Here is a 24,320-nt window from a genome sequence, read left to right as displayed (position 1 = left end):
GATTGTAATGCTATAAAAAAATAAAAAAAAAAAGGGTCCCTCCCTGAATTTATTCCTACACGATTGTAACTTGTGAACTTCTAGCATTCAGATTTTAAAGAAATATACGTGTTTGGGTTGAAGAGATCCTCCCCGGTCACAATAGATCTTGGCAGTGGGGCGTAGTCCCACAGAAGTTCATCCGCTGCTACAAAGTAGTCTCTGGTTTTGCCGTAGCCTGATTGGTCTTTAGAAGTGTAGCTGCTCTTGCAAGTCTTCACGTTGTAGAAGGCAAACATTCCGTTCTCTCTGGCTAGATTGGAGTGGGAGTACAGCATCCATCTACCTGTACACAGAATGACAATCGTGTAACAGAAATGTCTAAAAGAAACGTCTTAGAGAATAGTCGTAGAAAAAAATGTCCTAGAGAGATGTCCTAGACACATGTCTTAGACAAATGTCTCAGGGAAACATCTTGACAAATGTCTTAGAGAAACGTCTTAGAGAAACGTCTTAAAGAAATGTCTCAGAGAAACATCTTGACAAACGTCTTAGAGAAACGTCTTAGAGAAAAGTTATAGAGAAATGTGTTTGTTATGATGCGAGTTCTTTTAACTGTTGATGATTTCTAGTTTTGGGAGATTCTTCATTCTTTCAAGGACAAGTGTATGCTGTAACAGTTTCAATAGATTTATTATACAAATACTTTTACACTCCAACTCCAACTCTATTCTCTGTACAAGCTCCAACTTCTACAAACTTTCTACTATTCGTTCTACAAGCTCTCACTTCCTCACTGCAAGTTCTAGCTCTACTTTCCCTCTCCAAATTCTCACTAACTGTCTCTCTCTCTCTCTACAAGCTCCCAATTCTCACTAACTCTCTCTCTCTCTCTCTCTCTCTACAAGCTCCCAATTCTCATAAACTCTCTCTATCTCTCTACAAGCTCCCAATTCTCACTAACTATCTCTCTCTCTCTCTACAAGCTCCGAATTCTCACTGGCTAGCCCTAACAAAATGAGGCTCCACCTGTACTTTTTCACATGTACCTGTTCAAAGACACCACGTAGACACTTACGTCTCACAGTCACCCATCCGTACCATACCCCCCACGACAACAACACCATTCTCTCGTCCAGACATTGACACCTGAGCCCTCTCGTATCTCAAGCCCTAACAGTATTAAAGAAACATTTCCATAGAGCACCAGAACTTCATCCTTGATAATGAATATTTAGGGTTCAGTTCCAACATGGTCGATGTGAATGAAACCAACAGTCGACTTAAACTGACCTGGGTTGTCAGGGTTCATTGACAAAGCCGCTGTAGCTCCGGGGGTCAGGTATCTAGCGTCTCTGTTATTTCCATTCTCATCAAAGGTGTTACCATCAAAGGTAAGTGTGTGGACGTCAAGGGCAGATCCAACGGACATGACGTACCAGATGACGTTTTCGTTGGTGCAGACGTCCAGTTGTGGCAGGTTTCCAAATATGTAACCATTAATGGCTAAACGAAACAAATTTGAGACATTTGTTAAACAGAAATAAAAAGTTTTTTAACTAGTTTTTTTTCTGTGTATTTTCTGTGGTATTTTTTTTCCCGTTTCCTAAATAGAAAGTGAAAAAAAAATTAAAATGATGGTAACTGAAGAGTAGAGAAAAAATGGTAGAGACAGCGATAAACAGTGAAAAGAGCAAGGGAGATAATTCATCAATTTACCTGACACCGATCATTTTGAGTTAAATCCCTTACCTGCTTTCAGATCAGGCACAGAAGTGTTAGGTTTGGTGTACAGAGAGTTGCTCTCATCAATGATAGAGAGAAGAAGGAAGATCTCCTTGGGTTTGTACTGTCACAAGGGAGAGAACAAGAAATTCAATGACTCACATTTGTGATTAGGAATTATGAAATACAAACGTAATATTCATTTGTCTACTACCTACATTTACATCAAATTAGTTGTCTCCCATCAAGATCTAATATTACTTTTTGTACAAGGTATACCGCCAAAACACAGCCATATACAAAGAAATGACTACGCCTAACAAACTGGACAGTATTAACTTCTTCCCCCACAAATAACAATCTACAATTTTCCAACTAAGAGCAGGACACAGGCCTCTAAAAAATCACAAACTAAACAAGATAAACTCCACACAACTTCCCCTTTGCAGACACTGCGCCCAGCCTTATGAAACCGTAAACCATATCCTCTTTGAATGCCCCTCCTAATCCACCTTAGGCAGACCCTACTTCCACTACAGCCCAACATAACCAACACATGTAAGGCAGTGCTGAACAACTGAAGAAAACAGCACACTGTTTTTCCTTGGCACAGTCTGCAAAAGAGCTGACAGTTCAGCAGCAATAAAGCTGGCTAGAAGAAGAAGAATATAAGTCTAGACATTTACACTTTAATCACTCCAATGTCAATCATAAATAGACAGTTTAGTTTGACCGTTATAGTTTTTCAAAGTATTAAAAGAAATACACTTCATCTCAATTCGAGAACCAGAAAACATTTATCCTGAACGAATTATATGTCTTCTCGTGTTACCGCATTCCTTGAAGAGTCTAATAACTTAATATTATGGAACATCTTGCGCATCGTCTTCTAAGTCTAGATTCAGAAGCATATCATTGGATTATTATAAAGTCTAGTAGGTCCATACATTCCCTTGACCAGGTTTCTTTCTGGAGGGGGGGGGGGCGAGGAAAACAAGGTTATTTTTTTGTTACAAAGCTGCTATCAACTCACTCTGTTGTCTGTCTGGTAAAAGTTTGTACACGTTTTTCACCCAATCTCGGATCAAGTTGAAATTTCGCACAATCATTTCTTTTAACTGACAACAGAAGTATCAATTAAAACAATCAACCAGTTAGTAAATTATGAATAGGTAATTAAAATTATTTTGCTTGGTATCTTGATTTAGCTGAATTAGTCCCCTTCATAGGTCGTCCCTTTAATGTAAGTTTGAAACAAACAGTAGATAACTAAACAATCTTCCATTTTCATAAGCACCTCACTATAAGAGTAGTTAATATGTTGGCTTAAGGAGGCTTGGGGCTTGGGTCATGAGTTCGAATTTAGGTCGTTCCACAATTTTTTTATATATATTTTTTTTTTAAAGCGATTTCGGTCCAGATAAATGAGTGGCATTGAGAAACCCAAAAGCAAGAAAGTATTTTAATGTTTTTCTTGTTTTATCTATTTATTTTGAGACCTCAATCATCCTTTTTTCAATATCTCAATCTTCCTTTTTTTTTTCAATATCTCAATCTTCCTTTTTTCAATATCTCAATCTTCCTTTTTTTTTTTTAAATATCTCAATCTTCCTTTTTTTTTTTCAATATCTCAATCTTCCTTTTTTTTTCAATATCTCAATCTTCCTTTTTTTTCCAATATCTCAATCTTCCTTTTTTTCAATATCTCAATCTTCCTTTTTTTTTTTTTTTCAATATCTCAATCTTCCTTTTTCCAATATCTCAATCTTCCTTTTTTTTTCAATATCTCAATCTTCCTTTTTTTCAATATCTCAATCTTCCTTTTTTCAATATCTCAATCTTCCTTTTTTTTTTTTCAATTTCTCAATCTTCCTTTTTTCAATATCTCAATCTTCCTTTTTTCAATATCTCAATCTTCCTTTTTTCAATATCTCAATCTTCCTTTTTTCAATATCTCAATCTTCCTTTTTTCAATATCTCAATCTTCCTTTTTTCAATATCTCAATCTTCCTTTTTTCAATATCTCAATCTTCCTTTTTTCAATATCTCAATCTTCCTTTTTTTTTCCAATTTCTCAATCTTCCTTTTTTCAATATCTCAATCTTCCTTTTTTCAATATCTCAATCTTCCTTTTTTTCAATATCTCAATCTTCCTTTTTTCAATATCTCAATCTTCCTTTTTTTCATTTTCTTGCGCTTTTCTTCTTCCATTTTCTTTGTTTCCTTATATCTTCTTTTTTTTTTCTCTTACTGAATGTGACACGTCACCTTACATCTCAAAGTGTAAACCAAGAGCAGATTACTTTGATTGACTCTTAGTGTAACAATCCCCAATGTTAGCATTTCCTTTTCAAACCAAATGAATAAGCTGACACTAAATATTCATTTGAATTTGCGTTCGAATTTTTTTATCTCGATACCACTGAACTATATATTTTGGTATAATATATAGGTCGGGCTCTATAGAATTCACAATCTATCGTACGGCGACCTGGTCATGGCCACATTCTTATATGCTTGCGAGTCTTGGACACTGACTGCAGAGCTAGAGAAGGGGATCCTAGGAAAGGAATTGAGATGCTACAGAAGGATCCCAAGTATCACATATAAAGACTGCATCACAAAACAAGAGATTAGAGACAGGGTTACTCCAGCGATTGGACCCACGAAGATATTCTAACTAGTGTAAAACAAAAACGTAAACTAAGACTCTATGGCCATATTACAAGATCTTCGGGGCTTCCTTCAGGGAACAGCACCAGGAAAAAAGAAGAAGAGGCAGACATAGAAAGCGATGGGAAGACAACATAAACGAATGGACGGGCCTGCCATTGAAAGAGGTTCTATCCAAGTCGAAAGACAGACAGGAATGGAGAAAGACGGTCGACAGATCTTGCCTGGTGCCCCAGCGGTCCAACTAACTAAGAAATAGCAGGTGAATCTATTGTAGCAGTATAAAATTATCTTTATTTTTCTACGTCACTCAAGGGTATAACAACTAGCTCATACAGAACAAACAATTTTTTTAGAAAATGATATAGATCTGTAGATTTAGAAAAAAAAAAATATTTTATGTCTTCAAATAGGCCTACAGAGAAAAAAAATATTGCCTCTAAAATAGAGGCTGTGTGCAGTATCACTTACTTCTTTACTGCTGAAGTAACCTTTTCTACAGACGAGCAGGACTCCCACTAGCCCAGCGTTCTGATCTTTGGCAATGTCATAGGTGGAGCTGTACAAAAAGTTCCTGCAGGGAAGGTAGCTACCGTCCAATAGGTCAGTGGGTACATAAAATGTGTAGTTGTGGACCTCACCTTGACCCACGATACCACCTGGATAACTTGTGCCCGCTAAGAACAGGTATCATATAGTTAGCTTTGGCTTTGTTTATATGACATTTAAACATCCAATACAATAAAAAGCTTAGTCGGGTACATCGTGAAAAAAAAAGATCTAAAAATATTTCAATACTTACCTATAAATTCCTCAGATGAATCGTATCTCAGGCCATGAGGCAAGAAAGAGACAGGAAAGGGGATGGTGTTCTTCAATGACACCACAAGTGTGTCGCCAACCTCAGCTTTCAAGACAGGCCCAACGAGGCCCAGATGCTCGGGGCTAGCGACCCTATATTTGAAAGCTCCATTGGTATACTGGAAGAACCTGGCCTTGGTGTAGGTCAGCTGAATCTGTGAAGGGCCTGGATATTGACTTTGTGAGGGCGCTTGGTAGTTCGGAGACTCGTACTGGTAGAAGGAATGTCCCTTGTCTGACTCCATGTAACTAGCAGATCTGTAATTTTTGGCAACATTTGTACATTAAAATGTGTTATCAAATATTTGCAGCTAGAATACATTGCGTTCTATATATTTCATGTTATATTTAACTGCATACTTGTAAGCTGTGTAGATAGTATTTAATGCTATATTTAACTGTATACTTATAACCTGTATCGATAGTATTTAATGCTATATATAACTGTATACTTAAAACCTGTATCGATAGTATTTAATGCTATATATAACTGTATACTTAAAACCTGTATCGATAGTATTTAATGCTATATATAACTGTATACTTAAAACCTGTATCGATAGTATTTAATGCTATATATAACTGTATACTTATAACCTGTACAGATAGTGTTTAATGTAAAATTTAACTGCATACTTGTAACCAACGTAGAAAGTGTTTAATGTAATATTTAACTGTATACTTGTAACCTGTGTAGATGGTATCTAATATTATATTTAACTGCATACTTGTAACATTGTGAATATAGTATTGACAGAAAAATTAGAAGACATGAACTTTTGAAAAATGTCTGATCTTATAAATGACAGACGTTCTTTCAAAGAAGGAGATGATTACGAAGATATATATTATCATCATTATCATCAGACTCCATTTGAGTTAGGGCTTGACAGGTTCAAATCCTGTTCAAACAAAACAATAGAAATAGTTAAAATAAATATAATACAAAGGACCAAATGCTGAAAACTTACGCTGATGGGCCGGTCAAATCCTGACCGGTTCTCAAATCTTTTCCGCTTGGCGCGTAGTTCCAGGTGGTCTCTTCCACAGTCAAGAAATAGCGTCGGACAATACCGTAAGTCTCAGACTTCTTGTAGCCGGCAGCGTCACAATCGAAAACACTGAAGATGGCAGATATTCCAGCTGTGTGTGTTCAGGTGTGTCATAGAAGAGTTTAAAAAAACAAAACATTTCATGAATTCGGAGTGCTTTAAAATCAGACACTTTAGTGTTTAATTAATAGCTAAACAAAGACGTACTCGACTAAATGACACTTAAATGTATACTTTGGCTTATTTGACACTTGTATAGCTAGTAGCATTTTTTGTTTGTTTTTGTCTATAAGAACTTATCAAAATCAATATTTTCGAACTTCCAAATTGAGATGTATTTATTGAATCAAAGAGTGAATGCCAAACGTATGGTTGGTGTTTGGTTTCTAGGTAATAAATCGTTTCAGTTAAGAATGTATTTTGGTGGAGAACAAAATTACAAACAAATATGCAATACTGCAATCTATATTCTACAGCAGTGATGGGCAAAGGTTAAAGAAAAAAAAACTAGCGGACCATAATGGGTTTTTTTAATTGGAAATTTTAACAATTAACGAATCAAAATCAAGGGCGCTAACGTCAGTGTCGCCAACTAAAAACAAAAAAGGAATTCTAGGAGCAATTTTGTTAATAAAGGCACTGGTTTTATATTTAGACGTTGACAATATATACTTCTTATTTATAGTACAAATCATGTTGCGGGCCGGATTAAACAAATTCCACTGGCCGGAGTTGGCCCGCAGGCCGTACTTTGCCCATCACTGTTCTATGGGGACTGTAAAGATGATGTAAAGCTATCTGCGTCTATGGCCGATGGTTAACAAGGGTGTCATGTGGCCAGCATAACGAGCTCTAAACAGAGAGAGAGAGAGAGAGAGAGAGAGGGAACGTTTTATATGTGCATAAACAATTAATCTACTTTTGTCTTCTACCTCGTTCATTGTTCTCTGTGACGTCAGTTACTAGCCAGTCTCCGGGCACTTGGGGTGTGGTCTCTGCGGCCACAAAAGTAGCACTGTAAACTGAAACGGTGTCTCCCCTACAGAGAAAATATACGAAGATGATATATATATATTATTGGTGATTGTATTTTTTTATAAAGATGCCCAATGGCTGGTGCATGTATCTGTGTGTCAATTTGAAGGGGTAGAAGAGTCTGAACATAAGTTCTACCCATTACCACGCTTTCTTATTCTGTGTTGAGAACTAAACATAAATAGATATTGATTTAAATGTCTCAATGTTTGTTTTTTTTTTGTCTTTTTTTCGTATTGAAGTGTTGTTGGGTTTTTTTTTCTCTGTTTGTTTGTTGTTGGTTTTTGCAGTTATCTGCTCTTGGTTTTAATTCTTTTATTTTTTTAAGTGCAAAATGAAATGCACACAAATGATTACATGGTTTACAAAAATATTTCGTTCATTACTAGTTTTGTATTCTAAACACCGGATACACCAGAATGTTTCAATTGGCCTCCATTTGATGAAAATCTCCAATTGATAGATAGAAAGTAAGATAGTCAGATAGACAGATAGAAATTACATAATAAAGATTACTAGCCGGATATTACCCGCTACCTGCGGACGTTGTTGCTTATATTGGTAATCTATTGGATTGGATTTAGATCTATGTCAAAATTAACTAATGTTCCTTTCAAGTTTTTTCTCTTTCGCTACCAAAATAAAAGTAGTTTTGCAAAAATGGGTTAACCCGTCAAGCCGATACATTCATATCAAATTTGAAATATTATGTGTGAAAGTTTTCCCGATTTGTTAGAAGTTTCTTGGATAGAGATAAATTTAGCTATTAAAACTGGTTTACCCGATTTGTTAAAATGTTTGGTTCTTACATATAATAGAGATACAATTAGGTACATTTTTGTCTGTTTTTAGGGCCCTGCGGTTGTGGGTGGGACATTTAACATACACTACAGTCTCCGCCATGATCTAAGGAACATTTATGCCAAGTTTTATCAAGTATGTTCTTGTGTTGAAGTATATAACAATCTTGGAGAAGAGTAGTTCGTTCATGGCTGAATTGAATTAGATCGAGAGATTTTAAGTTCTGCGCATGCGTAACCTTTCGGTCTTGAATGAGAAATAAAGTACGTCAGGACGTCTAAATTCGCAGATATAAGGAACGACTTTATGTAAAAATGCTTTTGAAACACACATTTGAAGGTTAATCATGTGTCGAAGAAAAAAAAAACTATCTTTGCAAAGTGTATTTCTTAAAATTAGGTCTAGATCCTTTCAGTCTTGTCTTATGTAACCATGGCTATATGACCTAGATCCATGAAATAGTAATACTTTCATAGAGTTGGGCAACTTTTTTTTTGAGGGTCTTAAGTTTGTTTTAGAGCTACTTTACATACGTCACGGTTCCAGTTAGTACCCAAGGAACATTTTTGCTAGGTTTTATCAAGATTGGCGAAACGGTTTTGATTTCTTTGCGGGACATACATACATAAATTCATACATACATACATACATACATACATACATACATACATACATACATACATACATACATACATAAATACATACATACATACATACATACATACATACATACATACGTACGCACATACATAAATACATACATACATACATACATACGTACGCACATACATACATACATACATACATACATACATACGTACGCACATACATACATACATACATACATACATACATACATACATACATACATACATACATTCGCCTTACTTTCTGCTTGATAGTATAGATAGATCAATTAGATCTACGCTTGTTATATAAACAAATTAAACTGTTGGAATGTATAATGAATGACAGGCTTATACGAGTCTCGTCTCGTGCCCCCATCTATAATAAAATGACTAAGAAAGTACAATTCAGTTCATCCTAGAAAACAAAAAATCTAGGGGCTTGCTATCTGACCTCACGAATGTTTTAATAAGAACGATAGGAACGAAGTCAATCATATTCAAACGAGGATCCACCTATTAATCTACTTCTAACGTCTATGTAAAAAAAATGCAATCTGTAGATCGTTTATTAGCAACCTAGGGATCATTATTTGATAGCTATCTTGACCTCATTGCCTTAATGTACTTTTAAGTCGTAGATGTTTCTGATAACACTTTCAGCCTATCCTACTTTCTAGTTAAATGTATAGCCTCTGTCAGACTCACCTGACCCTTTTCCGCGGCCATCAGAAATCTGCTAAGTTTAAGGCGAAGATAACTAAGCGCATAACTTAACTTCGAATGGATTAGCTCCTTCATTGCTGCTCAAGCTTAAAGCAGACTAAGTGCGAGCTGCGTCAACTCTTCTGTTGCTATTATTATCGTATGTGCGCGACTTTTTGGTGTGACCTTGAAAAAAAAAGGTGGGCGGATGGTTTGGTTGTATAGGCTGAATAGATTCTGATGAAATCACGAGGTGGTCTGTCGAAGTTCAAGTTAAGAAATATTGGCGTCAATGTTGACAAGGAGGAAGAACAAACAAGACACGTGACCAGAGACGTGGAGGTATCACTACGTGTGTCTCGGACCTCACCTGGTGTGTTGGTACTTCATATCTTGACCGTGGAAATGGATGCCATGAACGTCCACTTCGTTCCCAAAGCCAATGTTGTAGAAGACGACTCGGCTCCCAGCGCATGCCTGTGTGGTCAACAAGAATACAGAGTGGAAACAACTGCTATTACATTTGTTAGTTCAAAGTAGTGAACGCCGTTATCAATTTTTTTTCTTGCCTGTTTAAACAAGTAGAGTTCCACTTTCAGACCATGCAATCTAAACTGCAGCTGATGTTAGGGTCAGCTGTTTCTATGGGCGAGGTTAACGAGGGTTTCATGTAGCCAGCACAATGATTAACCGCTTTACTTTCCCAAACTAATGTGAAGTACCCATTAGACAGGGTGGACTCGGTCACCACACCCTGGAGATCCGTTCGTAATCAAATATAAGCTTTACACTATTTTGATAGATGGAAATGTAAAATGGATGTAGTTGGAAAAAATTTGTTTATCCTTTACAAAAACAGACAGAAAAACTTCTTTTGTCCCCCCTGGCAATCAAATCATTGAATAGAATTGATCTATCTGATGCAAATATTTGCCATGTTTTTTTTTTTTGAAAATTATTCTTATATTATTTTTCTTGTTAATATTTAGGCACTGTGAACATTCATTAAAGCTTTTTACATTAATTTCCCTTTACAACAAAAACAAAAGAAAAAGATTGGGGGGGAGGGGTAGTACTTATGAAGGATGAAGTGCTAAATGGCATGTTCTTACGTATCTGAGCTACATTTCAAATGTTTGTAGCGCTAGTGCCTCAGCTCTTAGCGCAAGTCTGACCTGGAGTCCGAACATTGTGGAGAACTGCAAACCGTTGAGGGACCTTCTGCGATTACTGTCCACGAAAGCGGGGTCAGCGCTCTGCTGGAGTTGGACGCACCTGGCAGGGTCGCCACAATACCTCTGGATGTTCTCATCGATGTACCAGCTGAGGTTCTCGTCCCAGTTGAAGGCGACCAGGGGCAGGTCCACATCCACGTCTTTCCTGGCTCCGTAGCTGTCCAAGACACCTGCGGAAGAAAGATATTTTCACACAATGCCCATGTGTACACCAGGGGCGTAGCATGTTACCCTTGCTTCCGGGCTCAGGAATATGATTATGCCCCCCTTCCTCTGGTACACCAGTAGCGTAGCAAGTTACCCTTGCTCCCGGGCTCAGGAATATATAATTGCCCTCTCCTCTGGTTACCCAGTAGCTTAGCAAGTTATTTTTACTCCCGGGTTCAAGCGTGACCTCTGTGACCCCTATGTGAAGCATAATTTCACGCTTTTAGCTTTCTCAATGCGCTGTGATCCTATCACTTGTCTGGACCAGTTGGGAAAGGGAGGGGGTGGTGGAAGAACCGGGTGGGGAGGGGGTAAGTATCATTGTTACCGTGATCGTTTTTTTAAAAATACATTGATACAACCAAGTGGTTCACTCACGGCTCAAGCCTCCTCAAATGTTCACTCACGGCTCAAGCCTCCTCAAATGTTCACTCACGGCTCAAGCCTCCTCAAATGTTCACTCACGGCTCAAGCCTCCTCGAGGAAACTAATTCAACTTATACCATCCCATTTTTTTTTTATATCTGTCAAGTACGATTTCTTTCGACATCAAACAAAACAATTAATTACTTATATTTAACTAACTAATTGTTGTAGGTTTTTTTTCCTTTTTTTTTTAATTGATTCTTGTTTTGTCAGGTACAAGAAATAATTCAGTAAAATGTCAACATTCAACTTTTTACCAGACAAACAGAATGAGCTGATGGAAGTAGAAAGTAAAAACGGATCGAATTATTATCTACTCAGACCTTTTACAAAACATTTACAAAAGGATAGTCCACTGCAGGTTTTACATGTAGATATCTGCAGTAATAAAAACAATAAGTCTGACGGAGTCACCTGACTATTGCTTCATCGATCATGATGTTAGTTGGTATACATAAAGCCTGTAAACAATATTGTGCCTCAATCAACAGATGTATGAAAGATTGACACTTTAGGACACGCTTGACATTCTTGACACACGGATCAATTTTTTACTTAACTCTGTCGGGTAAAAAAGTTTGTACAAACTATTTCTCCCACACCCAATCTCGGATCATGTTGAAATGTTGCACACTTTAACCAAACAAAACAAGAATATTTTTTTTTAAATAACCAACTATTAGTAATTCATTATTTTGTTTGGTGTGGTGGTATAAGTTGAATTAATTCCCCTAAAATGGCTTTCGCTCTCGAGTACGAAATGGAGTCGTTCAACTTTTTAAAAAATTCTTTTAAAAGGCAATAAACGGTAACAGTCACCTCCCCTGTCTTCTCAACTCTTTCCCCAGACAAGTGATACGATCATAGAGTATTGAGAAAGTTAAAAGCATGAAATTGCGCTAAACAAAACAAAAATTGGTAAAAATATTTATAGTAGCACAGATTATTGCTAGCATAGGTCAATTGCACATTTAATTACATGATTGATCTAAACTAATTAATACAATTACACTTAATCAAAAGCATTTATTTTTAAAGAATTGGATGGTTTTCTTGTATATATTTTGCTTGTTATAACATGAAAAAAAGCACTTTAAAAAATGAATGGCATAGCTAGTTGTTTCGACAAAGCTTATATCAACTCACTCCTTCTGTCTGTCTGTCTGGTACAAATTTTGAGCACGCTATTTCTCCCTCTTTTCATTCTGGGATCAAGATGAACCTTTGCCCAGTTATTTATTGTCCCTAACAAAACATGACTCTATCAAAAAAAAATTAACCAATTTATTAATTATTTTTATATAAAAAAGGAAAAGACATCTTACAGTATTGAGATATATGGTTGTAAATATGCAGTTCTTTTCCTTTTATAAACTTTATTTTTTATAAGTAATTTTGTTTATTTGCCTTGTGGTATTTTTGGTTTACTGAATAAAGAAAGTATTGAAAACCTATGTATTTTTAGATATTTTATGTATTCTTTTTAGCGCCGTAAATAAAAAAATTTCCCCTCAGGCAAGAGTAACCTTTCAATATAGCGTAGTGGATATTAGTTTAAAAGCTCTGCATGCTTTTCTTTTCATGTTTGCCATTGACCTCACCCCACGTTTCTTCACATTGTTTTCTCTTCTTTTCTTGAATAATGTAAACCGAATTTTGAAAGTCGAAATAGGGGAGGAGAAATAACTTAGCTCGAATCGGGGGTTCAATATTGTGCCTCAATCAACAGATGTATGAAAGATTGACACTTTAGGACACGCTTGACATTCGGGGGTTCCACGCATGCCACAAACCTTTTTTACAAGTGACTATGACGCCAAGTAGACCAGCAGCTGGATCTTTGACAGAATCTGTGTGTGAGTGGTACGCCCATGGTAGGCAGTTAGGATCACTGTCTGTAGGTGAGTTGTTCTCAGTCACGTGCCAGATCTGGGTCACTATTTTACCAGGAGGAACTGCGTCATCTTTTTTATCTTGACCGGATGTTCCGTCGAGGTAAAGTGCACCTTGGGAAATAGTCATGCCGCTAGAGGATCTATCTATCTATCTATCTATCTATCTATCTATCTATCTATCTATCTATCTATCTATTTATCTATCTACCTATCTATCTAGCTATTTATATATGATTATATATGTCTAACTCAGCATAAACTTGCTAATCTTAAATCTATATATATACTCATCTACAATAAAACACAATTTTCATTTAATCTTGTATAATCTTTTCATTTATTTTTTTACGCACAAAATGTTGCGCAATACTTTTTTTTTTTTTTATTCTCGTCAAAGTGATTATATACTTAAAACAATTATATTTATTTCAAAGTGCAAAAGAATAATTGTCTTTCAAATCAACCATCAATCTGTTAGTTAAACTTGTTGGAAGTTGCAAGTATGGCTGAAACTAAAATAATAACCTACCTACATCTTGCTAAACTAATAACCTAGATTTGAAACGGGCCAATATGTACAGCATCTATGCTCTTTTTACACAGAGAAGACTACGCTGGCTCGGTCATGTCACTCGCATGCCAGATGGAAGAATCCCTAAAGACATCCTATACGCTGAGCTTGCAGAGGGAGTCAGCCCCAAGGGCCGCCCAAGACTAACCTACAGAGATGTCTGCAAGCGAGACATGAGAGCCACGGGCATCGACCAAAGTATGTGGGAGGAGATAGCCCAAGACCGGACAGAATGGAGAAAGACTGTACGTGCTGGTACGAACTTCGCCGAATGCAAAAGAAACGAAGCTGCATCAGCCAACAGAAAGAAAAAAGAAAGCTGCCCTAGGACAGATGCATTTACATGCACGAACTGTGGCAAACTCTGCCGCTTGATCAGTCACACCAGATTCAGCCCCATCTCAAGACGTAACCAAATCCAGTGACTCATCTCGGCGCATCCATTGTCTTCGGAGACAGAAGGAGCCATATATATATATAATAACCTAGATCTACTTAAACTCTGAGCTAATAACCTTTAGTCCTAGATCTAACTAAGCTAGTAACCTAGATCTAATTCAACTAAAAACCTAGATCTACCTAAACTAATAAACTAGATCTACCTAAACTAATAACCTAGATTAACCTAAATTAATAACCTAGATCTACCTTCGTTCATCTTCTGATAAAAAACTGCGTGTGGGTGAATGGAAAAGTTTCCTGTGGCGTTGTTGAAGAAGTTGATGACGATCATGTCACCCACCTCAGCTCTAATGAGGGGCCCCAAGAGTCCGAGCTGTGGATGTTTAGGAATCTCCTCAGAGAATGATGCATCGGTATATTGGAAGTAGGCAGCCTTCCTGTACACTGGACCTATTCTGTCAGCACTTGATTTCGTCCAGGTTTCAGCGAATCTTTAGTGTATAGATGAAAAAAAAATTAAGTGAACCAAATGTTAGTACTTTGGTTTTTTTAACAAGTTCATTGTCGAGAAAAATAATTTTTGGTTGACTAATTATCTTTTGTTCCCCCCCACCCCCTCTCTCTCTCTCTCTCTTTGTCTTTCTCATGTTTGTCTCCCTCTCCCTCTGATGTTCTCACCCTCTCTCTATCTTTCACTTCCCCTTTCTTGTTTTAATTTTCTCTCTTCCTCTTTCTCTCTGTCTTCCTCTAGCTCTCTCTTATCTGACTTATTTGCTCTCTTTCTTTGTATATATCATCATTCTCTCTCTAGCTCTCTCTCCCCCCTCTCTCTCTCTCTGACACACTCTCTCCCCCCTCTCTCTCTCTCTCTTACACTCTCTCTCCGCCCCTTTCTCTCTTCCCCCCCTCTCTCTCTCTCTTACACTCTCTCTCCCCCTCTCTCTCCCCCCTCTCTCTCTGTTACACTCTCTCCCTCCCCCCTCTCTCTCTTACACACTCTCTCTCTCTTACACTCTCTCTCCCCTCTCTCTCTTACACTCTCTCTCTCTCTTACACTCTCTCTCCCCTCTCTCTCTTACACACTCTCTCTCTCTCTTACACTCTCTCTCCCCTCTCTCTCTTACACACTCTCTCTCTCTCTTACACTCTCTCTCCCCTCTCTCTCTTACACTCTCTCTCTCTCTTACACTCTCTCTCCCCTCTCTCTCTCTTACACTCTCTCTCTCTCTTACACTCTCTCTCCCCTCTCTCTCTTACACTCTCTCTCTCTCTTACACTCTCTCTCCCCTCTCTCTCTTACACTCTCTCTCTCTCTTACACTCTCTCTCCCCTCTCTCTCTTACACTCTCTCTCTCCCTCTCTCTCCCCCCTCTCTCTCTGTTACACTCTCTCCCTCCCCCCTCTCTCTCTTACACACTCTCTCTCTCTTACACTCTCTCTCCCCTCTCTCTCTCTTACACACTCTCTCTCTCTCTTACACTCTCTCTCCCCTCTCTCTCTTACACTCTCTCTCCCCCTCTCTCTCCCCCCCCCTCTCTCTGTTACACTCTCTCTCTCCCCCTCTCTCTCTCTTACACTCTCTCTCTCTCTCCAGCTCTCTCTGTCTGTGAAATCCTAAATAATGTCGTCCTTACGTCTCTCCATCTCTGTCTTTGAACTGTCCACCTCCTGGGACGTAGTTCCACAAAATGTCTTGTGCTGCGATGAAGTATTCTCTTGTAGCTGCCTTCACAGAAGCCAGCATCACCAGGGCTAATAGGCACACACACAGTCTGGCCATTGTCCTGTACTGCGCGATCTGCAAGTCCAGCGAAACCAGAAATAAAGAGAAAACGTGTAGGATCCCATGACGTAAGTGTTGTTCAGACGTAAAATGTTAACACTCAATGGCATTTGAGGGTATTATTGAATTAATATAGACCTACATTATTTCTTTTAAATCTTATCTTATAAGTTATACAAGAGATAAGAGACAGGGTTACTGCAGCGATCGGACCCCACGATGACCTGCTAACTATTGTAAAGAAACGCAAGCTTAAAATATATGGCCATATTACAAGATCCACGGGGCTCGCAAAGACCTTCCTTCAGGGAACAGTACCAGGAAAAAGAAGAAGAGGCAGACAGAGAAAGCGATGGGAGGACAACATAAAAGAATGGACGGGCCTTTCATTGATAGAGGTTTTAAACAAGGCAAAAGACATGGAGGAATGGAGAAAGACGGTCGACAAATCATGCTTGGTGCCCCAACGGTCCAACATACTAAGGGATTGGTTAAGTAAAAGTAATAAGTTATACATGTTCCTTCAAAAGAAAATATAATTACGTCCAACGCATATCCACCGGTTAATCTATTCATGTATGTTAATTAGAGACCTAAAATTTGCTAAGTCGTTGGTTTTCTGGCTGATTCAGGCAACCCGTTTGATGTTGTAATTGCACTAGATAACAAGGAACGCTTGTACGAATTTGTCCTTGCATATGGAATAAGGAATGAGCCTTTTATTTAGAAAAAAAAAGTTGTGACCTGTTCGATGTTAAGTGTCGTGAAACAAAAAAAATTGTTAATATAGATTTGCATTGACCATCATCCACAAAAATTGTGTACTATTTCTTGCACTCCAGCTACAGTAACAATTGTTATCTTATCTTATATAATACAGACGTTACTTCAAAAAAGAAGATAATTACGTCCTATGCGTCATGCATTTAGTCATGCATATTAACCAATGACTTCAATTCTGCCAAGTCACTGGTTTTCCTGGCTAGCTCAGGCAACCCATTCCATGCTCTAATAACACTAGGGAAGAAGGAGCATTTATACAAATTTGTCCTAGCATATGGAACAAGGCATGTGCTTTTATCTTTGTGTCTTTCAGAGTATTTTATTAGATTTTGTTTTTGTAATTAAAGATTATCGTTCAGTGTTTTATGTATAATTGCTATTTTACTTTTGAGTCTTCTGTCCTGAAGGCTTTAAGCCAATGAAATATTTTGTTCTCCTCTAAACTTTTTTAATATCAATTTCTGTCTGTTATAGAATTACATCAGAAAATAAAACTAACAGAAAATCGAAAAAAAACTTCAAGCCAGGGGCGGACTGAGTGTCAGAATCGGCCAAGGCATTTCTTTACAATCTTGCATATAAATTGTATATATCATGCATATCAGAATGATATAAATAAGATGAGATAGGTGGGTCCCGAAATCAAAATCCCCAGTCTTCCCCAGGACTTTACCACTCAGCCACCGCAACTCTTGTCTACGGATATAAGCTATTACATTATTTCTGAAAAATGTGTTCGACTGAATTAGTATTATACTATAAAAGTTTTGTCTTGCCTTTTTATGTACAAAAAAAACTAGGCATAGTGTCGGGATAGATGACTGTCCTGATGAACGACCTTGGTTTCATAGTAAATGAGACACACTTATTTGTTGCACTTGCCAACTTGCCTTAGCTGACATAGAAGAGAAGCACCTGGTGGCATGCTGCTTCAGAACGAGACGGCTGGAGGGCACTCAGAAAGGCCGCGGGATACACATTTGAGACCAAAAGAAAATCCTCTGACGAGGACAGACGCAGACTGCGAAAAGAAAATCTTAATAGACCACAGGCTGACAATGGTTATGCTTGCCCTAAAAGTGGAAAAATATGTAGGTTGCAGCCGGGGCTGCGTAGCCACGGGAAATACTGCATTCCTCATTATCTTCAGACTCGAAGACTAGCCTTATTTGTTGTATATTGCGTAAATGGTTTAACCCATAACAAAAAAAAAAATTTTTCATTTGAATGACATTGCTTTTTGATAATTTTTAGGCTATTGAAAAACATGTGGCGGGACGAATAAAGCTTCTGCAGGACGGAGTTGGCCCGCAGGCCGTAGTATGCCCAGCACTGACCTAGACATAGTAACAATAGACCTAATAATGATAATAATACCGAATCTTCAAGTTGATAGATACTATTTTATTTATAATGTCTGTCTTTAGGAGGCGCGCTGGCTGAGCGGTAAAGCACTTGGCTTCGGAACCAGGGGTCCCGGGTTTGAATCCCGGTGAAGACTGGGATTTTTAATTTCGGGATTATTGGGCGCCTCTAAGTCCTCGTTAGTTGGGGAAAAGTGAAGGTGGTTAGTTGTGCTGGCCACATGACAGCCTCGTAAACCGTAGGCCACAGAAACAGATGACGTTTATTTTATCTGCCCTACTGACCACAAGGTCAGTCGGACATTAGAATGGCACATGTTTGAAGAGTTAAGTTCCAATCGAAAAGTCTAAAGATGTTTTGTTATTTTGCAAAGCTTACACAAGTCATAATAATAATAATAATAATAATAATAATGGTATTTATAAAGCGCTGTTAATAAACATAGTGTAAGCTTAAGGCGCTGTGATAACACTACGGCTATTTAAAATTAAAGTCATTAGAAACTGATATTATACAGAACTAATAAATGTCAACAAAAACTTACTTCTCTTGTCACTAGTTGGGAGGTTTTGAGGGAGGATCGCTTGATTGAGATGTTAATATACTCTAGCGGAAACATTAACAGAGATAACGTGACATTTTAATATTAAAATCTTTGGACCAATCAACGATTGATTTTGTTTTCAGACGCGTATAATCTATGTCATTTATTGGGCATTTAAAGTAGATGGGTGAGGGATGCTGGAAAAATGTATTACTGGGTCAGATCTGTGATGGTTTCCTCCCCCCTCCCCCGACCCACACCCGCTATTCCCCCCCCCCCCCCCAGCGACCACTTTCGTTTTCAGGAGGAAATGAAGTTTTTAAAGTCACATAAAGTCCTGTATTGAGAACAATCACGATGTTTCTATTGATATCAAGGGCAGGTAATGCTCGTTACATATAAGGAGTGGTCTCCTCGTCCCATTATGCTACTGACAATTGATTCAATAGTGTACTGTTAGGGAATTAGGGAGATTACTTTACGAATTTTTCCCGTGACCTTTGATCGACTTGGGGTCATCCTTGTTAGTTTAAAAAAAAATAGTGCATTACGAAACAACGTCTTGTCTTAAACATTCCTGTTCAAACAACGTTTTGACGTAACGAACATCCCTATCGAAACAACGCCTTGACTTAAACATCCCTGTTAAAACAACGTCTTGACTTAAACATCCCTATCGAAACAACGTCTTGACTTAAACATCCCTATCGAAACAACGCCTTGACTTAAACATCCCTATCGAAACAACGTCTTGTCTTAAACATTCCTATTGAAACAACGTCTTGCCTTAAACATCCCTATCGAAACAACGTCTTGTCTTAAACATCCCTATCGAAACAACGTCTTGTCTTAAACATCCCTATCGAAACAACGTCTTGTCTTAAACATTCCTATTGAAACAACGTCTTGACTTAACGAACATCCCTATCGAAACAACGCCTTGACTTAAACATCTCTATCGAAACAACGCCTTGACTTAAACATCCCTATCGAAACAACGTCTTGTCTTAAACATTTTTGTTGAAACAACGTTTTGACTTAACGAACATCCCTATCGAAACAACGCCTTGACTTAAACATCCCTGTTGAAACAACGTCTTGACTTAAACATCCCTATCGAAACAACGCCTTGACTTAAACATCCCTATCGAATCAACGCCTTGACTTAAACATCCCTATGGAAACAACGTCTTGTCTTAAACATTCCTATTGAAACAACGTCTTGTCTTAAACATCCCTATCGAAACAACGTCTTGTCTTAAACATCCCTATCCAAACAACGTCTTGTCTTAAACATCCCTATCGAAACAACGTCTTGTCTTAAACATTCCTATTGAAACAACGTCTTGACTTAACGAACATCCCTATCGAAACAACGCCTTGACTTAAACATCCCTATCGAAACAACGCCTTGACTTAAACATCCCTATCAAAACAACGTCTTGTCTTAAACATTCCTGTTGAAACAACGTTTTGACTTAACGAACATCCCTATCGAAACAACGCCTTGACTTAAACATCATTATCGAAACAACGCCTTGACTTAAACATCCCTATCGAAACAACGCCGTGACTTAAACATCCCTATCGAAACAACGCCTTGACTTAAACATCCCTATTGAAACAACGTCTTGACTTAAACATCCCTGTTGAAACAACGTCTTGACTTAAACATTTCTATCGAAAAAACGTCTTGACTTAAACATTCCTATTGAAACAACGTCTTGACTTAACGAACATCCCTATCGAAACAACGTCTTGACTTAAACATTTCTATTGAAACAACGTCTTGACTTAAACATCCCTATGGAAACAACGTCTTGTCTTAAACATTCCTATTGAAACAACGTCTTGTCTTAAACATCCCTATCGAAACAACGTCTTGTCTTAAACATCCCTATCGAAACAACGTCTTGTCTTAAACATCTCTATCGAAACAACGTCTTGTCTTAAACATTCCTATTGAAACAACGTCTTGACTTAACGAACATCCCTATCGAAACAACGCCTTGACTTAAACATCCCTATCGAAACAACGCCTTGACTTAAACATCCCTATCGAAACAACGTCTTGTCTTAAACATTCCTGTTGAAACAACGTTTTGACTTAACGAACATCCCTATCGAAACAACGCCTTGACTTAAACATCATTATCGAAACAACGCCTTGACTTAAACATCCCTATCGAAACAACGCCGTGACTTAAACATCCCTATCGAAACAACGCCTTGACTTAAACATCCCTATTGAAACAACGTCTTGACTTAAACATCCCTGTTGAAACAACGTCTTGACTTAAACATTTCTATCGAAAAAACGTCTTGACTTAAACATTCCTATTGAAACAACGTCTTGACTTAACGAACATCCCTATCGAAACAACGTCTTGACTTAAACATTTCTATTGAAACAACGTCTTGACTTAAACATCCCTGTTGAAACAACGTCTTGACTTAAACATTTCTATCGAAAAAACGTCTTGACTTAAACATCCCTATCGAAACAACGTCTTGACTTAAACATTCCTATTGAAACAACGTCTTGACTTAAACATTCCTATTGAAACAACGTCTTGACTTAAACATTCCTATTGAAACAACGTCTTGACTTAAACATTCCTATTGAAACAACGTCTTGACTTAAACATTCCTATTGAAACAACGTCTTGACTTAAACATCCCTATTGAAACAACGTCTTGACTTAAACATCTCTATTGAAACAACGTCTTGACTTAAACATCCCTATTGAAACAACGTCTTGACTTAAACATTTCTATTGAAACAACGTCTTGACTTAAACATTCCTATTGAAACAACGTCTTGACTTAAACATTTCTATTGAAACAACGTCTTGACTTAAACATCCCTATTGAAACAACGTCTTGACTTAAACATCCCTATTGAAACAACGTCTTGACTTAAACATCCCTATTGAAACAACGTCTTGACTTAAACATTTCTATTTAAACAACGTCTTGACTTAAACATCCCTATTGAAACAACGTCTTGACTTAAACATTTCTATTGAAACAACGTCTTGACTTAAACATCCCTATTGAAACAACGTCTTGACTAAAACATTCCTATAGAAACAACGTCTTGACTTAACGAACATCCCTATCGAAACAACGCCTTGACTTAAACATGCCTATCGACAATAAAGTGGGTACCAGTAGCGTAACAAGGTACCTGTAGGCCTGGGTTCAAGAATATGATGCCGGGACCCCCTTCAGTAGTTGAAAGCAATACAAAACTAAAAAACTAATTGAGTCATCCTGTATATATCAGTACATTTACAAATACACTTTTTCAATACAGGTACTACCCAGGACAAGTATTTGTGCCAAATTCAGTGACGATTTCTCACATACACTGGTGGATGCAAGGAGAGCAGTAGGAGCGAATGTTCGTAAAGAAATCACACAATTTGTGTACAAAATGATCTTCTTATTGATATAAAATATGCTAATTATTTATATTTTAACAATTATTCTATTTTGGTACTCCCCCACACACAGACACACATTCGAAGAAAGGGGTGAGGGGCGGAAGATTGCATCTACCACCCCCACCCCCCACCCCTATCGGAACCATTCCGTTGGTGGGGCGGTTCAATATTTGTGCAGGAATGACAGTTGTGAACAAACTTAGTTAAATATTTATGTCCTATGTGATATATATCACTGGCGGATCCAGGGGGGGGGCGGTAGGGGCGATTGCCCCCCCCACTCGGCCGACCCCCCCCCGGGGGGGGGGAGGCGGACGAACTTTAGTATAGGATTCACACAATTTGTATACGAATGTATTACTTATGTTAAAAATATATACAAATTATTTATATTTCAACCTATTTTTAGATTAATTCGCCCCCCCTCTAGTATGTTGGCCGATTTGGTGGGGTCGGGAGGGGTCGATGGTATCAATCCCGCCCCCCCTACACTTTCGAGTGGGGGGGGCGGTCCGATTTGTTTGTAGAAATCACAGCTTGCTAACAAAATCAATTAAATATCTATATTATTAAAAATTGTTATTGATATTTTAACCGATCTTTATGTCGTTCCCTGTTTGCCGATTGGTGTGGGGGGGGGGGGGGGCGAATACCTCTACTGCCCTTCCTACCTAAACCTTTGAGTGGGGGGGGCGGTCCGTTTTTATGGAGAAATCATAGTTTGTGAACAAAATTAGTTGAATTAATATATACATTTTATATTATGTCGCTCCCTTTCTGGTATCTTAGCCGATTCGGTGGGGTGAGGGGGGGGGGGGGGCGATTGCATGTACTGCCCTCCCCACTCTAGCCCTCTGAGTGCTGGGGGGGGCGGTCCTATTTTTGTGTAGAATCATAGTTTGTGAACAAAATTAGTTGAATATCTATATAATATAAACTACGTATTGATATGTGACCCATTGTATATTATGTCGTACCATACTCTAATCTCAAATTGTATCATTAGTAAATTTAAATGAAAAAGGGTTGTACCAGTTGGGAGGGGCGATACATGCAATCACATTACCCCCATCGGAAAAATCAATACTTTTTCTTTTTGTATTATAGTTAAGAAATTACAAAATTTAAAAAAATCTGTCACTAATATAATTTATAAACACTATAAATTAAATTCTTATATCGAGTCGCCCCACCCCTATTCTTTAATGCCAAATGCAATATTTAGCAGAAATTATTAAAGAAGCGAAGATTAATCGTTTTCACTCTACCGCCCCTCCCATTTCCAGACAGAGTTTATTTATATAATTTCACATGAATTTATCATAATTATTTTAAGAAAGACTTTCCATTGGAAAAGTTATAATTCAAACGAAATTTTTCAGTATAAAGGTCATGATTGATATGAGTTCTAAACTCAAATTATGTTTTCATAGTCGCCTTTTCCCAACCTTTACTCAATCTGATATTTTTCTAGTTAAATAAATTTGGGATTATAACTCACAATTTATACATCAATTTTCTTAAATACTATTTATCGAATAATTTTTTTTTTCGGCGGCGATCCTCAAAGCAAAAAGCTAAATATGTGGGGTATCCTATCTTTTCAAGAAACAAATCAGTTTTATTTGCAATGTATTATGGGCCTATAAATTTATATTAGAATATTTTTCAAGTACAACATTATTCGAAAGGTCCTTTTTTAATAGTATGAATAATAAGCTTTAGGTCAGGAGAATACGTTTCTGCAGTGAAGAATGCAAGAAAACGCTTTTGGCGTAGGGGCTTCGCCCCGAAGTCCTTTGATGAAAATGAGCTGTAGGTGTCAGGAGAATGCGTTTCTGCAGTGAAGAATGCAAGAAAACCTTTTTTGCGTCGGGGCTTCGCCCCGAAATCCATTGATGAATAATGAGCTGTAGATGTCAGGAGAATGCGTTTCTGCAATGAAGAATGCAAGAAAACCTTTTTTGCATCGGGGCTTCGCTCCGAAATCCATTGATGAATAATGAGCTGTCGATGTCAGGAGAAAGCGTTTCTGCAGTGAAGAAGGCAAAAAAAAAACGCTTTTGGCGTCGGGGCTTAGCCCCGAACTCCATTGATGAAAATGAGCTGTAGATGTCAGGAGAATGCAATTCTGCAGTGAAGAATGCAAGAAAACCTTTTTTGCATCGGGGCTTCGCCCCGAAATTCATTGATGAATAATGAG

The 24,320-nt window shown here is 37.8% G+C and overlaps 1 protein-coding gene across 1 annotated transcript in view; it reads right to left on the bottom strand.

Moving 5' to 3' along the window:
- Positions 1–18,809, bottom strand: part of LOC106056368 (hephaestin-like protein) — a 28,396-nt gene extending 9,587 nt beyond the window's left edge. The window contains exons 1-13 of the mRNA XM_056012558.1: positions 18,669–18,809; positions 15,828–15,991; positions 14,440–14,684; positions 13,119–13,331; positions 10,633–10,862; positions 9,828–9,934; positions 7,223–7,329; positions 6,210–6,381; positions 5,180–5,496; positions 4,849–5,054; positions 1,732–1,828; positions 1,273–1,485; positions 109–325 (exon numbers count right to left, since the gene is read on the bottom strand). Of these exons, the coding sequence (XP_055868533.1) occupies positions 109–325; positions 1,273–1,485; positions 1,732–1,828; positions 4,849–5,054; positions 5,180–5,496; positions 6,210–6,381; positions 7,223–7,329; positions 9,828–9,934; positions 10,633–10,862; positions 13,119–13,331; positions 14,440–14,684; positions 15,828–15,991; positions 18,669–18,743 (2,363 nt within the window). The 5' untranslated portion in view covers positions 18,744–18,809. The remainder of the gene's footprint in view (positions 1–108; positions 326–1,272; positions 1,486–1,731; positions 1,829–4,848; positions 5,055–5,179; positions 5,497–6,209; positions 6,382–7,222; positions 7,330–9,827; positions 9,935–10,632; positions 10,863–13,118; positions 13,332–14,439; positions 14,685–15,827; positions 15,992–18,668) is intronic.
- Positions 18,810–24,320: the final 5,511 nt, after the last annotated feature.

This window comes from Biomphalaria glabrata, chromosome 15, assembly GCF_947242115.1.
Source record: "Biomphalaria glabrata chromosome 15, xgBioGlab47.1, whole genome shotgun sequence".
In the NCBI taxonomy this organism is placed as follows: Eukaryota; Metazoa; Mollusca; class Gastropoda; family Planorbidae; genus Biomphalaria; species Biomphalaria glabrata.
The sequence above is the reverse complement of the archived record's forward strand: the minus strand, read 5'-3'. Positions and strand labels throughout refer to the sequence as shown.